Source organism: Numenius arquata, chromosome 3 (genome assembly GCF_964106895.1).
Source record: "Numenius arquata chromosome 3, bNumArq3.hap1.1, whole genome shotgun sequence".
NCBI lineage: Eukaryota > Metazoa > Chordata > Aves > Charadriiformes > Scolopacidae > Numenius > Numenius arquata.
The window spans coordinates 63,723,838-63,741,551 of NC_133578.1; the positions used below are offsets into that span (position 1 = coordinate 63,723,838).

The 17,714-nt window shown below is 39.1% G+C and overlaps 1 protein-coding gene across 1 annotated transcript in view; it reads right to left on the reverse strand.

Moving 5' to 3' along the window:
- Positions 1-8,309: 8,309 nt before the first annotated feature.
- TAF2 (TATA-box binding protein associated factor 2) overlaps positions 8,310-17,714 on the reverse strand; it is a 62,408-nt gene continuing 53,003 nt past the window's right edge. The window contains exon 26 of the mRNA XM_074144952.1: positions 8,310-9,967. Coding sequence (XP_074001053.1) covers positions 9,702-9,967 — 266 coding nt within the window. The 3' untranslated portion in view covers positions 8,310-9,701. The remainder of the gene's footprint in view (positions 9,968-17,714) is intronic.

The following is a 17,714-nucleotide window of genomic DNA, read 5'->3' on the forward strand; positions in this document are numbered from 1 at the left end:
TATTTCCACTAATTTTAAGAGCCTGCCTTAAGACTTCAAGAAACCAAGTTTCTAGAATTCACAGCATTATATAGCACTACTGCTACAGTCTGTAACAGGCACTACCAGAGACTTGCTGTACTGGATGTGTGCAGCACAGGCCCCTGCCATCTCCAGCTGAAGCCATCAAGACTCAGCAGTTCTCCTAATCAGAGCTGTGTGTCTCAAGCTGAGTGATGAACAGAGAAGTTAAAAATGACCTTTTCTGAAAATTATAGCTGAAATGACCTGGCAGCATCCCCTAATAATTCTGTCTATGGAGACACAGAAACAGGATTCAGCCCTCCAGAGCAAGACTGAGCTGATCTGAGCATGACCTGATTCCTCCTGCAGCCCCATTCCACACTCAAGACACCGCTTTGAGATCATCTCATCGTACTTTGATGCCAAAGAGCTGAATAAAGTTGCCCAGATGGTCTTATCTCCACTTGAATTGCAACCTTAGTCATATTCTCCAAAGAGAATACTTTGTGCTTGGTTTGGGCTTTTTTTTTTTTTTGGTTGTTTTTTTTTTAAAAAAGACTGAATTCGAAGAAAAGCGATTTCTATTATGTTGATGGTGTGATGCATGTTGACTCTTCCGTGGTTCAACAGCAGCACTGGAAAACATCAGGCTCACACAAGGTAAAAGACTGGCAACTAAGAGCTGTTGTAGATTGCCATCCTTTGGGTAACTGATACCTACAGAGGAATAAAGCACACATTTTAGCAAACAGCTATGAAACCTGTTGCCCAGGAGCACCAAGACTTCTGAACCTCTGGTTACAACCCAACTTCTGGAGGGGATTGTCGTTCAAAGAGACTTTTGTCTTGTCATTTTTGCCCATTGTCTCTCAATGCCTAACTTTTCCTCCTTGTTGCTATTCCCTCTCAGATCTTCCTTTGACTTTATTCTCTGTCGCTGGCTCCTTGTTCCAGTTCTTGATCCATTCACTTAGTTGCCTTACTCCCTGGGCTAGATTAACTTTCCATTTTACATTTGACTTGCCTTCATTGGGCGTCAGTCTAAGCCACTAGATTTCACTCTGGAACGGCTGAGCCCGAAGTGTCCGTTCTCTCCTGCTACCTCTGCCCCGGGGGCAGCAATTTTGTGAACTGCTTCAGCCGTGTATCAAAGTGATAAGTCATTTCACAGAGCTTCATTTTTGCCAAGGCTCTTCTGAAAATCAGGCAAAGACTTCTAAATCATGTGGATGGTTTGGCCAATTCTACCTCTCACATCTACTGAAAACTGCGAGTCTTTTCATTATTTCAGGCAGATGTTAGTGGATGATTCAGGGAGCAGATACACGTAGTTGCCAGCCATTGAGCTGAAGAAGTCTTAGAGAGTGTCCAAGAGATGATAAAGTTGAGCAGAACTGAGGGTTATCCAAAGCTTGTAGCTTGTGCTCAGCTCCCCTGGGAACACACAACACACACTGAGCGATGGGTTCCAAAATATTAAGAAATAAGATAGCGTGTAAGAAAAATAAGGATCTCCTGTTGAATTAAGGAGTTAGGTCATTAATGCTTGTTCATATTACATTACTCACACTTGCGAGACAAATAACTATCTGTTGCCTCACTAACCCACATATTTATTTGAACAAATATTTCCCAAGAAGTAGAGAGAACCATTTCAACAGAAAAGTTCTATATTATGGTCTTATGATAACAAGCCACTTCACAGTACGCTGATGTGTATCGTATACAAGCATCCATTGTAAAAAGCTATTAAGTGTATCTCATTTTATGGTGCTGACATGTTCGTTCATTCACAGAGGTCATTAGCTCACAACGGGGCCTCTCATTTCCATATGCCCTACTGAGGTTTTGCTATTTTTCAGAATCAAACGTTAATATGAGCATTATTAACTCCAAAGGACATGATCGGGGCCATATAAAGTCAATTTATGTAAAAATCCTGCAATTATTCAAAACAAATTTTATATAAAAAAATCTACAGTCTCCGAATGGAAAGGACATGGCACATGATTAGCTCAACTTAACGTGCTTAATATGTTTAACAGAAGGCTAGCCTTTTAAAAAGAAAAAAAAAATACCCAATCCTAAACAAAATGACCTCTTTTCCTCTAAGCTGAAAATGCTGCTCAGCTGCCTGTTTACAGGCCAGCCTGTAAACACGGGGCTGGAGGCGAGCTGTGTGTGGAGGTGAATCGCTGCTTACGTTTTGACCAAACAAGTGGGTCATTGCTGCTGAGGCACCAGTGTCACCCTCAGCTCAGTAAGCAGAGACATGCCAGGCAACTACGGTGACCCTCTCCCCGATGGGCTCCACCACGCCGGAGCTGTGCCAGGCAGCCGAGGGCACAACGCTATCCATCCGAGCAGTCAAAACCTCTAAAAAAGTAAACCAACAAGCTATGGGAGTAGACTGCTGCTAATTAGCAGACTGTCCTCACCCGCAGGCATGCTCATACTGTTTTAACCACCTTTAATTGTCTCAAGGGCATTAAAGACTATTTGGTGGCACAGACTGATACCTTCTGCATGAATATACTCCCTTCTTCTGGTACTGCTCTTCATCCCCGTGAGGTTTGAAGCCTCGACATCCTGAGCAGCTCATGTCTGAGGCTGTGGAAAATAAAAAAAAAGATAGAGGAAAAAAAAAATGGGCAGAAGGAAGAGGAGACACACGAGAATGAGGTGAGCACAGAGAAGAGAAGAAGCCTGAGAACTGATGGGGTGCAAGGTGGCCCTTGTCCATGCAGCTAATTCAGCTTGTGAGAGGTACACAACACTTCCCTTTCCAGTCTCTCCCCGTTTCCCAGCCTGGGAAGGTGCTGGTACAGCATGAGCAGGTGCACGAAATGTCCTAAACGACTCACCTAAACAGCAGATGTGGCTGATGAACAGACTGGTCATCACGCAGGAGGGCTTGGAGAAAAAGTCCTGGTGGTTACGACTGCAGCTTGGGTGAGCTCAATTACTTCTTGTCTATTTTACCCTGCCTCCCGATAGGGTAGAGAAGTCATTTGCATGCAAATAGAGGACTTGAGCTGTAGTTTGAAGGAAGAGAAGGATGTTGCCTTGACAGAGAGGAATTTTGTAGATGCAAAAAAACCCCCAAACAAACCAGCCTGAATGATCCTTCCGATCAATGTCAAAGCCCCAAGAATATTAGGTACCAGACGAGCAACAACTCACCACCTGGAGCTTCTTTTAGCAGTATAAGGCATTATGGATGCTTTATGCTAGTTCATTTTTACTTTAAATAAGAGTTTCCAAAAAACGCCCCAAGATTCACAGCTTTCCAGTTTTTCCGTAGTAGACAGGTAACTGTCGTCAGGAGTTGCTTCAGGAGCCCAGTGTGTGGAGCAGGATCACCCCAGACCGAAAGTCTGCCCAGACTGAATTCTCAATCATCCTCGAGTGAAGTTTCCATCATATTTAAGTATGAGAAAGGTAGATGAATGAGAAAAAAACAGCAGTCAAACTGGGGAAGCTGGAAGGGCTCTCAATGGCCTGGTGATATCTGCTCCAACTGGTGGCACTGAATACCTAAAACCGGCCCAGACTCTAGGAACAGCTACGAATCATTGGCTTCACTTAGAACCACGACCAGAAATACATATTGATAAAACTACAGCTCCTCTGTGCACAAAGGGCCAATTCCCAATTGTATTTCTGTGCAGCCCCGGTACACGCTACAGATGTAATTACAGAACAGGTAAATCAGGCTTTCATAAAACAACTGTAAATCACATATTTAGAAGCTTTCCCTGTTCTTAATAGCATAAATCATTAAAGGAAAATTAAAAGAGAAAATCCAAGCTCTTAGTTTCGGGTAGAGGACAGGTATTCAGTCACGATAAATTGCTTGACTATGGAAAAAAGGGAAGGGGAAGGGAAAAGAAGCTCTTGCTACATTCTCAATTAACACTAAGGAATACAGCACTCAAGGACAGCAATCAAAAACTTAGCAGCTGTTATATGTTATACACATTATCAGTGTCTTGTTTTCATTTTATAAATGCATTTTTCTCCAAACTGTTGAAAAAGCCTTTCATAAAAAAAAAAGAAAAGGAGTATTGTATTCAACTGCTCTCTCCACACTATTTTATTTAGATTTCCATAACTCCTACATTACAGCAGTAGTCAATAACCAATTCCTTGAAGTCCTTTATCGATTCTCTTACAATTGCACTTCTCTCTTCCATGAAGAGACATACAAAACCCCTTTGTTCTCTCTCCTCCTCTATGTCTTGTCCTGGCTTGTAAGTGCTGAGTGTTTTATTAAGTACCTGGAAGATTTTCAGTGCTGTAAAAACAAATGTCTGGTTTTAAAAATCTGAGTCTCAAAATTAAAGCAATTGGAAGTGTTCAGTATTTTGAAATTAGTCAAGTACTTAATAACAAACATGAATTCCAACATTTTAAAATGACTGCATCCTTTGATAAAAGCATTTGAGATAGAGAAACATTTTCTATCCATACTGCTCCAAACACAAGAAAAAGAAAGAAAGATGCTTTAATGGAACTGTATGATGTCCATAAGGGACAAGGAACATCTATGCCTGGAGGAGAAATAAACTGTAGTAGCTTGCTGGCCACAGAGCTGGCAACAGATGATGAAAAACCAAGACAAGAGACTGAAATCCCCAGCGCAGGGCATCATCCTGCTCCAAAGCAGCTTGAACTCTCTGGTTTGGTGGATGGTTTGAGTCATCTGCCTTCCTTGAAGCTTGGACATCTCTCAGATGACTATTACATCAATACGCTGGAATAAGAGCTGACGGTAAATAAACAATGGAGGACAACAAGTGAAGATGGCAGCAGCTCTGTGGGTGAGTCCGAAATACCTAAAAGCAGTAGAAACTGCCTTAGGAAGATGAGTGATAAAACTGATGCAACACCTTTAATATCTCCAAGTCTCTTCACTGTGGTGACAGATCATCTCGGTCCCTCTTCCTTCTTCCATACCTCCAGTTGTTTCTTCTTCCCTACCTCCAGTTTTTCAGTGTACAAAAAAATTAGGAATTGAGTGACTAAAACTAGCAAAACAATGACACACTGTCAATGACTTTCATATCAACCTGAAAAGCTGTACTCAAATATTTGCAGTATTGCTAAAAACTCTTCAGTTTGACTCCTGGGTGGCAGATGAGCTACTAAAGCACCAAAGTCTTTCCTATAATGCCAAAGTTTAAGGCACTAAAAAAACTTGAAAGATTTAACAAAATAAGTGACTAGAAGCCGAGCAGAGCCAGCAGGTCCAGGACTGCTGCTACACAGGCTGCAGGCGGGCGCTGAAGGAAGACTGTGGCCACCTTTCTGTTGCTCCCACGGTGTCCCCTGGGATCCCACGCTGAAACCCACACCCGGGCAGACCCAGCGAGGCTTGGCACGAGCCCGTCCAGCACCCACGAGGAACAGAGGGTTACTCACATAGATTCAAACAGCTTTTAAATCAGCAACGAGTTTGAGTCATCCCTCCTTTTCCTGGAAAGGTGAGGAACAGATAACTTCCAGAAGAGGCTTTTTTTCCTGAAATAAGTTTTTGAAAAGAGAAGTCAATCAGGTCTTGAAAACTGCTTTCATTCTTAATGTGTTTTCAAACTTTTTCCTTCTTTTTAGGGCATATTTTCATTTAGAAGTTTTATCAGTTACTTAAATTTTACAGTATGATTTATTTATAAGATATAGGAAGATTTAGAAAATGAAAAGTGCATTTTCAGAATGAAATGCTTCATATTAACACTCTTCTGAAAATCAATTCTGTGGCTGAAAATAAAACAGAATAGAATAAAATAGAATAATAATACATAAATAATACATAAATACATAATACATAAATAATACATAAAATAATAATACATAAATAATAATACATAAAAGAAAAAGAATAAAAAGAATTTAAAAAAAAAAATTTGACCTGATATGACCTTTGGAGTAATTTTTGAAGCACATTTCTTTGGCCCGTTATTGTTGAGACCATTCCCTTTTTTATTATAACACAGCAAAGAAAAAACTGCCAGTCACGCACGCTCATCTCGCTCCAGCCTCCCCAAATTTCTCCCACGTACTTGGATAGTACCCCAACCAAATCAAATATTTCTCCTTTTGTTGCAAGGACAGTGCACTACACACCACAAGTTTTAATTGAAAATCAGAACCCAGACCAAAATCAACTGCACAGGTTACAGCCAGCCTGCGAGGTTTGAAGGTGACGAGGACAAAGAGCTTTAATCCACCCTCCAAATGCAAAGTTTTAACTTGAATTGATCTCATGTTATAGCTTTGAAAGAGTCATCGACTTTTCAGCAGAAGAATGACCACAGCTAAGCTGCAATCAGTAAGATCTTTGGCAGGCAAGGACCTCTCCTAAGCCTCCCACAAGTGCCCATCACGCCCAGGGAACCACCGCAGTAATTTCACCGACAAAAATGGAAGATCGAAGAATCCATGGAAATGAACCAAAGCAGGGAGGTCCCCGCACTGTGCCAGGGTGCAGCACCCCAAAAACATCCCCTGCCAGATGTTTGCCAATCTGCTGCTCAAAAATCTACAAGAAAACAGCTTTCACATCATCATTAGGTGCCTGTTAAGAGTATTTTCCCTTTTTACATTCAAAAAAAACCCCTTTTCTTGCAAATAAAGCTAATCCCCTCCTTCCCACAGGAAATGTCAAGAACAATCGATAAACATTTCTTGTAGCAATCTTTCAGGTATTAGAAGGGAGAGTTCCTTCTTCAGACTTCTTTTATTCTAGTGCCAGAATACTCAATTCCCCTTATTTTTTTCTTATATGCAACATTATTTGTTGTTTTCACTTGGGGGAATTTACTCACCTATTAAAGGCCAGGCTGGATGGGGCTTTGAGCAACCTGGTCTAGTGGGAGGTGTCCCTGCCCATGGCAGGGGGGTTGGAACTGGATGATCTTTACGGTCCCTTCCAACCCAAACTCTTCTATGATTCTGTGAATCTTTGATTGTTTCTTAAAATGTGTTGCCCAAAATCATTGGCACTTTCACATCTTATATAAAGAATTCCTGCTAACCCTTAAGTGAGTTTTGCTTTTGCAATAGTATCAAGTTCCTCACCCCTGTGCAACCCCGTGCTTTTTTTCCTCACCGCATCTTGCAAGGTGGGGGGAATGGTTTGCTTTCATGCACTTAATTTTCCCTCAAGTTCAATATTCTATATTCACTCCTCCTGAATTTCAGTTTGTTGCTTTTGGATCACTGGTGCAATCTGCCTGATTGCGAGCAGTTTGCGAGCACTGCCTGTCCACGTAGTACCACCTGCAGACCTCAAACTGACCTTCTATTCCAGCAAACACATTAATGGATATTCTGAACCAGGACCGTGACATCACCTCAGAAACCGCACTGGAAAAGTCTTTTGGGATTTTTTTTTCCCCTCCAATTTTCTATTAACGGTGTCTTCACCGTATTTCCTTAGCATATATTTAATAGTTCACTTAAAGTCATCCAGCCAAATATATGATGGTAGAATCACCATGTTACAGCTCTGCCTCCGTTCTGTGCCTGTACCACTGAACAATACGTTTTCCCTCAGCATAAGAGTGTAAATCCAAGTCTCCAAAAGCAGAAACTACACCGGCCTAAATTATCCATGACCTCATTTTTACAACATAAATACGTGTACTTTTGCTCTCCCAAACAATGCCAGCTTTCATTGCTTATTAGCCCCGGTCTCTCTCAAACACCTTTAGCAGCATTACCTCACTCCTTAACCAAGGGAAAAACACCTAGAAATATTTCCATGGAGCTGTTGCTACAGCCTCCCTGCCTCTCCCTGTGATTCACAGCCCGTGACGCTAACGCAACAGCTCGCTGGCCCAAGAGAGGTGGCAAACTGAGCCGCATGCGGGGCTGGTGAACCCAGCACACGCTCAGTACCTCCTTCTACCCACACTTGGGTGTCCTCCTGTTCCTGCTGAACCTTCAGCTCATCTGAGCTGTGAGAGCTCACAGTCATTGCAGAGAGGAAACAGATCCCACGAGGGTGGGCTTCACCTCACACGAAGAGCTGCTGGTGTGGTAGCAGATGGGCACCACATCCCCCGAGGACAGAGGCTGTGATGCTGCCCAGGTCCAGCACGTCCAAACCCAGCCCAGACGTACCGTAACATGTGTTCCAAGTACAATTAGCACAACTATTAGCACAACAGTATTAAAGGGATATGGTGTTTGAATAATAAAATAAGTATATGTGCATTACAAAACACCTCAGTCTACCATCTTTCCATTCTACAGATAATTGGTCATTACAAAAACTACAGGATTCAATAGCAGGTATATAATATAAAAGTATTTATTAACTTTCATGAAACAGAATATGGCTTAAAAAAAGTCTTCTTGGGTCCCTGTTGAACTTTCGCTCTTTGCCCTAAGAAGGAGAATCAGTCCCTCTCATAGGAATTTGGGAAAAAAAAATTAAAAAATATTTAACCCAAATACAAGCATCTTCTAGGAAGCTAAATGTAAAGTGAACTCTGGGCAGCAGAAGTCAACCAGTGCATGGAAATAAAACCCCTGCCTCTATACACAAATAAAGAAAACACATAAAAAGTGGCAGAGATAACTTATCTCTATTATCAAAACTTCTAAAAAACTTAAGTTTTTAAATAAAAAAAATTGCTGGGTGTAAATAGTACACTGCATAAAATACAGCTGAACTAATTTAAATGTATCCATCATTTAAAGTCTCAGACCTAGGTTAATCTGCTGAAGTATTTCTCCCGTGGATTCACGAGCTGATCGTATAGAACCCTTCCAAAAAAACCACCCCTCAGCAGGAGGAAATATATTTTTTTCAATCTTTTAATTTTTAAGCTTTTCAAAAATATTTTTTACTTTTAGCAAATCCATCTTTCAAAAGTATATTCCGATGTCAAGCTTGAAGAAAAAATTCTGCCTCTGCCAAAATAATTTGCAAACTTTATTGGATTTTTAAAAGCCTGATTACAGGACAAAACATGCATTAAGCATTTTGCTAAAATTCCAAAAACATAATTGCAGAATGTCATTATATTCAAAGGGCCATGTTCATAATAAATACCTGCAGCTTAAAAGCAGCTTGGAATTTTTAAAGAGTTTTAGTATCTGAAAAAGGCAAATGTTCTATATATACTGTTCGTAAAACTTGGACATTACATTGCAATGGTTAAAGCAAGAAACAGCTCAACTGAAGACTACAGAAAATCCCCGTCTTCTCAGGAGGTCTACACTTGGTTATACAATACCACGCTGGAAACAGCACTTCACCAAAGGTCTGGCAATTGGCTTCTGCTTAAAACATGCTCTGCCTCATAACATTCTTCAAAGGATTGAAACATAATTGACTCTGGCAGTACACATGGTCAGCATGATGTGCAGGGGGTTGCCAGTGGACATGAGGCCCTTACATAAAGGGCTGTTTTCTTTGTTTAAAATGGAAAAAAGAGTGGGAGGTGTGGAGAAGAGCGAAATACAAAATGACTCAGAATCATAAAACATATTTTTTGAATCAGATTATTTCAACAACCGCATATGCAAATAGAAGGCTTCAAACAAGGATGGTGGCAGAGCTTCTGAATTGCTAAGGCAATTCACATATTCTTACATCCATAAAAAAAGATAGAAGCTATAGTTATATACATCCTTCTAAGTATTCAGAGAATATTGCAAGTTGAACTCCAGAGAAGCCATTGACATCAGTCTGAAAGTGACGGGGAGCGGATTGATCGTGCACTGGCTGGACTGTTAGAGAAAGCAAAGGGATCCTTCTCCTTTTCTTTATTATCGTGTTTATGTTTATGCTTGTGCTTATGCTTGTGTTTCTTCTTCTTTTTCTTGTGCTCATGGTGGTGATGGTGATGGTGATCACTATGTTTTGAGGAGTTTGATTCTTTACTAAACACTGACATCGGAGCTGCTGAGACAGGGTGCATGTTCATCTCTCCCGACGACTGCTCTTTACCTGAAAAAAAAAGGATATAGCGGGATTAATAAGTGTTTAACTTTCACTGTTTTCAAACATAAGAAATTCTGAAACATTAAACCTACATTATTGTTTCATTATTGTTTAAACATGAAAACACAGAATCTGTTACAATACTTGTACCATCAGGTTTTTGGTTTGGTGGTGGTTTTTTTTTTGGTTTTTTTTAAGAAAAGGCTCTGGACATGCCAATTTTTACAGAGGAACTCCTTCCTCCCTCAAAAGTATAAAAGTATCCCAGACAATTAGGAACTGTAAAGAGCCAAGGACCCGCAAGTTATACTAGCTTCCAGAAATTAATTTTTAAACAGAGTAGGAAGGCCACTATAAAAATTTTGTTCTTAAACAAAAAGAAAATTCCAATAAAAACAACTACACCATGCTTATTAGTATATATTTCACAAATACACACAAACTACTTATATATTGAGTAAGTCTGGTATCTGAGGAGAGAAAAACCTATCCATGACCTCTCAATTTCTGAACCACTTCCTCATTCTCTCCTTGGCTCATTTAATATTTCGTTATTTCACATAAACTACAATAGCTTCAATAGTAGGGATCAAAGGGCAATAATGTAAGAATAACGTGTTAACGAGGGCAAACCCTTGGAAGGTGGGAAAGCTTGAATTCCTTTAGGCCAAAATTGAATCAAATCATTCACATTGCAAGAATGTGATTTAACGACTAGACAAATGTAGAAAAGCACCATTAGATTTTTGAAGGCAACTACTCCATTAAGTATTAATTAAAATGGATTTTCTTCACAGCTGCTTTAAATGTTGGGTTCCCCCCTCCCTCCCTCCAGTTTTTGGTAAATATAAACCTATTAAATAATACGGAATTATGTTATATAATTTGTAATTATCTTTTTCTGTATATTTGAAAATTGCTTTTTTCCCAGCACATCTTTTTGGTTGGTTTTATATCTTTAAAGGCAAGAATGACTGGTCTATGGTAATGACTCCTAGCAGTCTGAAAAGCCAGCTCCCTACAGTATGACAAACAAGCACTGAGAAAGATTTCCAAGCAATCTTTCTAGCCTTATGCAAAAGATTAAGAACCGATTCAATCAAGCACATCTATAGGAAAGTTTCTAGACAGTACAGCTGTTCCATTTTTTGTTTTTTTTTAAATATGGCTGGAAAGAACAAAATCTACATCTGTAAGCAGTGTTTAGAAGTCAGAATAGAAATACAAAACATTTTTACAGTGAGGATAACCAATGATTTACTATGCAACATGGTGGAATCTCTATTGCTTAAAATCTTAAACAGCAAAAGTGATGTCTTAGAAATAACTTTGGGGTTGACCGCAAGTTGCAACTATGGTGCAGCATAAAATTCTGCTGATGTTACGAAGGAGGCTGGACTAGGGTACAATGGTTTCCTATAGAATTAAAATCTCTAATACACAAGTATTTAAAAAAAACACTTTAATTTTTATTTCATCAGAACTATGCAGTAGTAAGCTCATGTTATCAGTGCAAAGATTTACTGTCAGAACTCACAACGCTTTACTTTTTTATGTATATTATGGCAGATAGAAGATATGCACACAAATTCAAGCTCCCACTTGTTGACTTCAGTGCACAGTTACTACAACTTTTTTACGTTGTTACTTGGAGCAGCTCTTAACAATGCAGACAGCATGCAAGTATACTGTATTTGATGCAAAAAAGATGTAAGGTTGCTTCACAATTTAACAATTTCTAATTATATTTCTCTTAAGGAACTCCTATCTGTACCTAAATCTATCCCTGTAGCCTGAGCTCATTCCTCTAAAGCACACAGATTTTAAACAAGTAACAAAATTTTCCTTAGCAGTTGCAAGCATGAAAGTCCAGCCATGAAGCAGAAGACAGAACAGTGGAAAAAGGAAGATATCTGACTTGGGCCATTAGAGAAGAAAGGGTTGGAGGCTGTACCTCAGACAACTGAAGCACACAGTATTTGACATCATTACAATAGGCTACAGAAGTTAAAGATGGACCGTTGCACTGGCACCATCACAGCTTCCAGTGCACACAGAAATAAAGGTCCTGGCAAAAAGCCTGAAGAAGACTGATGAGTGTTTGTACATAAAAGATGTACAAAAGATTTAACCAAGGTATGGAACACATTCTCACATGTCCCAAAGCTACTGGCAGGCGATGCATTAAGATACAGAAGGCAAACTTAAGTCAGCTTAAAAAAAAACAGAAAACCCACACACATGACACAAACCCTTAAAACTTCACAGCTCCATTACTTCCAAATTGTGAAGTTATTTTTATATGGAAATTGAACCTGTAAGTCTAGACACTACATTTGTAGCAACCTCAAACCAAAGCCACTTAGCTTAAAAAAATTTAACCCAGTATAACTCATATAAGGACAGGGCCTGAGGGCTGCAGGGATGCGCCAAGTGCCAGGGATGACCAAGGATGCCATCAAACAGACTTCCATGGCTCTGTTGCACCACCTGCCACTTGTGCCAATTTCCTGCTGTTTGCCGAACCGCCAGCTCTGCTAAGGCAACAGTCTGCATTATCACTTCTTTACTTACTTCAGGTAGGTTATTAAAAAGGTATTATTTGAAGCAGTTGAACACCATTGACTGGAGCAAGTTAGGGAGCAAATACAACAGTAGCTTAAGCAAACAGGACTGAAGGGATGGTGATGAGCACCTAGAAACTGAAAAAGGCAGGAAGATCTTCAAGAAGCGGAGAGAAGGGATCGAACTGCAACTCAAGGGCTACTTTAACGCTTAAGAAGACTGTCAATATTAACAATATGGCACAAATGTCAACACGAAATGAAAGAATGTCATTACAAAAATCTACATTTAGTGAGCCAGTACTAAGAGTACACATACACTCTCTTCATAGAGATCAATAATAGCTATAACATGCTAGTTTTTTAAATGCAAAAATAACAACTATGCAGAACATTTCGTCCTACTGTTAAAGAGTGCTTTGAAATCAGGAATCAAATATACTGATCCTGGACGATGGCTCAGAAAGAATGTATAGAGACTACCATACTCAGTTGTCTGTAAAATAGACAGACCTGTAAAAGCCCTATAAAATTTTTTACAGCTTTGTACCTGTAAAATTCACCGTTAAAGTTGCAGAACACTTTTTCTTCATTTTAATTTCCTTTTAATTAATATCTTCTTAAAGCCCATGCCAGAACCATGCCAAACTAGGAAAGCAAGGCTAAATAGGAATTGTTTTCCAGGGCATTAATAGCCTCCTCATGTCAACAGGGGTGGCAGGACTGCTGCAAGGAGGCATGGAGCACTCCCTATTCCTGCAGGGAACCCACTTCCTCCTGGCAGAGGGAGCAGGACTGGAACCAGTGTTTCTCAAATCACAGAAACACACAATAAGTGGAGGGTGAGCCCAGGAGCTCACTTCTGAAGTGGTTAGTAGCATTCCTTGGAAGAAAACACACATACATGTGTCTATCCACTTGGATCTCCTTCTGTTTGGGATGTGGAGATTCCAATGTAGTTATTGGCTTTGCAGTGTTCCAGCTAACCGGGTAGGTGTTTAAAATTAGACAGAATTACTAGCCCATGGGACAACGATCAGAAACTTTGTGCACACCTTGTCACTGGGACCAATACAAACGCTGTAGATATCGTGAGAGAGAGTAAAATCATAGAATCATAGAATGGTTGGAGTTGGAAAAGACCTTAAAGATCATCTAGCTCTAACCCCTCAATGAAAACATAGATCTCCTAGTTTAGTTTTAGAATTAAAAAGGTTTACATCTAGATAAGCTATAAAGTAACAATTTCTGTTACAAGAAAAATAGCTGTCAGATAACCATAAAATCTTGTTCATCAATTATCTTTTTCTTTTTAAGAATCACTGGTGCATGAACACTGAACAATGTTGTTGGGTACAGTGTTTTACCTATTTGACTTTTAGTTATTGAACCTTTACAATTGGGAAACATGTAACGAGACTTTTACACGCCAACAAGCTTTCATAAGATCATCCATATGGTCTCTCCTATATTTCTGATGTTGTGTGAAAAGGGTGGGACACCACAGACTTACAGTCTCTGTTTCTTTGCATGTACAATCTATTTTTTAAAACAGCTGACTTATGTAGGACTTTTCCAAATAGATACTTGGTAAAAATGACCCAATTTGCACCCTGATTTTTTCAAATGTCAGAGAGGGAGAAAACAACTTCACAAATCACAGCAAAGGGTAAGGCCCATGGGTCCAGTGTTTCAGCTGAGGACAGGCGGGTGCTCCAGAACCTGACACCAACCACCTCTGGGAAGAAGGGGACACAAACACAGGCATGTGAGCACCTAATACATTTCTCCCAGAACCCAAAGAAAGGTTGCTAATGAGAAAAATAATGCACTCTTTGCCTAGCAGTTGAACTGCAGCTCTGGCTAGCATTTTCTCTAAAGAACACTAAAAAAAGCTGAAAAGATCTTAAAAACTATTCTGACAATTACAATGTTTTTCCTTATTTCTACTTTTCTTTTTTAGTATTACCCTGGAAACTTCCAAGACACACTATTTTTTAATTGAATGCTGTGTTTATGCATCTGTTGAACCGTCAACAAAGCACACACAGAAAGTCACCAAGCATAAATAATCCCAAGCTTCTAGAATGCAGGAGTGTCTTGGCATTGTCTTTCAGAAGCAGAATTTTCACATTATGTACCTCTGAAAAAAAAAGTTATCAATTTTCTGTCTAGTAGAGTTTTAAGGACCATATGAGAAAATTTAAAGTTTGAGAGTGAGAAGTAAAGGTCTGGTAAAAAAAAAGCCAACACAAAACCAAAACAAAACCACTCAAAACTTTTCTGAGGATGTGCTAAACAAATCAGTTAATTTGGCTCCAACATACAAATTTTAACTAGTTCCAATTTATAGATTAATTTGATTTAATATTTTTAGTGGTATTTATATACAGATAGATAATTCCTTATACCTATACCACAGGATAGCCTCTCCTAAGTATTGCAAAGATGAGCTGGTGATTTAGCCAAGATACACTTTTAACAAGTAACTTTTTAATTAATTTTCTCATTTTACTTTAACAACTATATTGCTTTGTCCTTACATTAAAATAATAGCTTAATGTGGTGTTATTTTTATTCTGTTTACTTTAATATGCTAGAAAATTCTAGACTATTCCCTACTCTAGAGAAAAGGACATGTTAATCAGTAAATCAATTCAGAATACTTGATGCTTTTAACAGTTTCAGGTAGTTCACCTGAAAATTTAGCTGCCAGCCTTATCTATCTTCTGGTTTGAGAGTGCTCAGTTGTCAGAGACAGTCACAGCTACAATATTACGTTGTTTTTATTAAGTCCTGTAGTTGACACACTGTGGTCACACATTGATGCAATTCTCATGTAGGTTGTCACTTTATATGCTGGGCTTACGTTTGTCTTAAAGCTGCTTTCATGCACTTTAGGATGAAGCACTTGAAAACACTCTTCCTTCAGAAGGGTACAATTAACCACATACTATTTCAGTGAGGAAAAAATTATCTACAGAACCTCAAAGCTTGTGAGTTACCAGTTTGGAAGCAGTTATATTTTAGGTAATAAAGTCAAGATATATGTAATGGACAGATACTATGTTAATATCGTATGTAATTAAAGGGTAGTGGAACAGAATAGTTTTAACAGCTTTTCCCTCCTTAAAAATTAAAGTCTCTTATTGTCAGTGGTGTCCTCATATCCAAGAAGTGTTCATTTACATATTTGTCTGTGTGCTGATGTTTCAGTAATCCTTTTTATCAAGGAGCCACTAACTAATGGCTGAACACTGAGATACTGCTGCTCTTATAGCTACTTTACCTCGGGTAACTCCGCTGAGCTGCAGAGGACCAGACTTTTTATACGGTTCCGACTGAATTCCTATTAATTACTGTATCCACACTTGAAATGCGGTGATTTTCACCACAGGCTCAAATCTACTGTTGTAAATGTACTGTTTAAACATAATAACTACAGTAGTTTCCCTCTACACTTCATGGCAGTATGTGCTGTATCCAGTTTCAAATAATTTCAGAAACAATTCATTCCAGTTAAATCATTATTTCTTGAAATTGCAAACAGTAAATGTAATAAACAAGACCACAATCCAACCAACACGTATGTGTGCAGCCTAGGCCTTCCAAGTTTCATGTACGTTTACATGGTAAACAGAGTGACCTACAAGGTCAGCAGTGGAAATTTCCAGTTTGATTATTCTGGAAAACAGCAAATGGATTAATAGAATGGCAAAAGGTTTTTTCTGATCTGGGTTTGAATGCTCAGGATGTGTCCTCAAAGCCCCACTGCTCCTGAATGTGATGAGAAGAAGGGCTGCCAGTGCATAAAAAGAGCATCGCTGTATTTTTTTTTCTTTTGTAGAAATAAAGATAAGAGAGAATTGGATAGTGCTTTGTATCAACTATCAAACTACCAAAAATATAGACATGTAACTTCACTGGTAGATCATGCAGGCTACAGCCAGGCATTTATTTTGGAAGCTGAAAAGAACAGGCCAATCAATAACCACTGACTCACACAGCAGAACTTTTTCAAGGTTAATTTTGAAGTATTATACTTTCAGATGAGTGAAACATTAAAGTAAATAAAGAAGTGTATCTTAATCTGTTTTCACTGAAGTCAACAGCATATGACAAGTCACCTGACAATGTGAAATGAGAGTTTAAATCTACTGCTTACACAAAATTTGATCTTGAAATTCTTTTGATCTTTAGATAAGAGTAGGAAGCATTACTACTACTCTTGATGATTTAGTAGCAAATAGATATCTATTCTTGCATTAGAAACGTGACCTCCCACAGCTTTAGAGGCTCAAAGGAGGGTACCATGTTTCTAGTCCTTAGGGCAGATGAATAATCAACACAATAGCCTTCTTCAGACAGTTCACAACTGATGTTTTGTAAATAACTTTTTGAAAAATGCTCAGAATCCCTAATAACTACCAGAGTCCACAGTTCTATTATCATATACAGGATGCTTTAGTAGGATTTAAAACATTTTCAATATGAACAACTACAAAAGGTGCTGTAATTACAGTACTGAAACCTGTAATCCTGGAAGAGTTGTAGTAGAAGACTTCTTTTATTGCTCTTGCAGTGTGTCTCAAGCCTAACCTTTCACATCTATGAGCAGAAGCATACAGAAAAAAAAAGGTTTTAAAGGAAAATAATATTTTCCTGGCTTTTTTGGGGGGGTTACATTGACTTGAACAAATACAAATTATCCTTCAGGGTGGTGTGGGGAGTGTAAAAAAAATAAATTTAAAAAATACACAGATACGGCAGGATTTAGACCCAACATGAGCCTCCTCCTGGCAGCTGCTGTTCGCAGGCTGTGTTTGGCTGATGACCTAAGACTTCATGTGACATGTGGGGACGTAACCCACAGCTGTGAGAGGAAAACTGAGCATGGACTAAGAGCTCACTGCTTTCCAAGTAAGAGTCACAGAACTGAGGTTGATACAAATCTTACGATTTACTAACAAGATACTGAGACCATTTCAGAACCTGTTGTCAATCTATTTCACAATAATCACTCACTGAAGCGCACCCATCTTCTGTCATTGCTGCAAAAAATCAAAACCCCTCAGGAAATATTATCTGTGATTCCTTTGTAAAACAGAACACTTCTACGTGTGAACAATTTTATTTACGTATGCTTTTATTTTTCCCCATCTGTTTGGCATTTCTCCTCAGAAGTATAC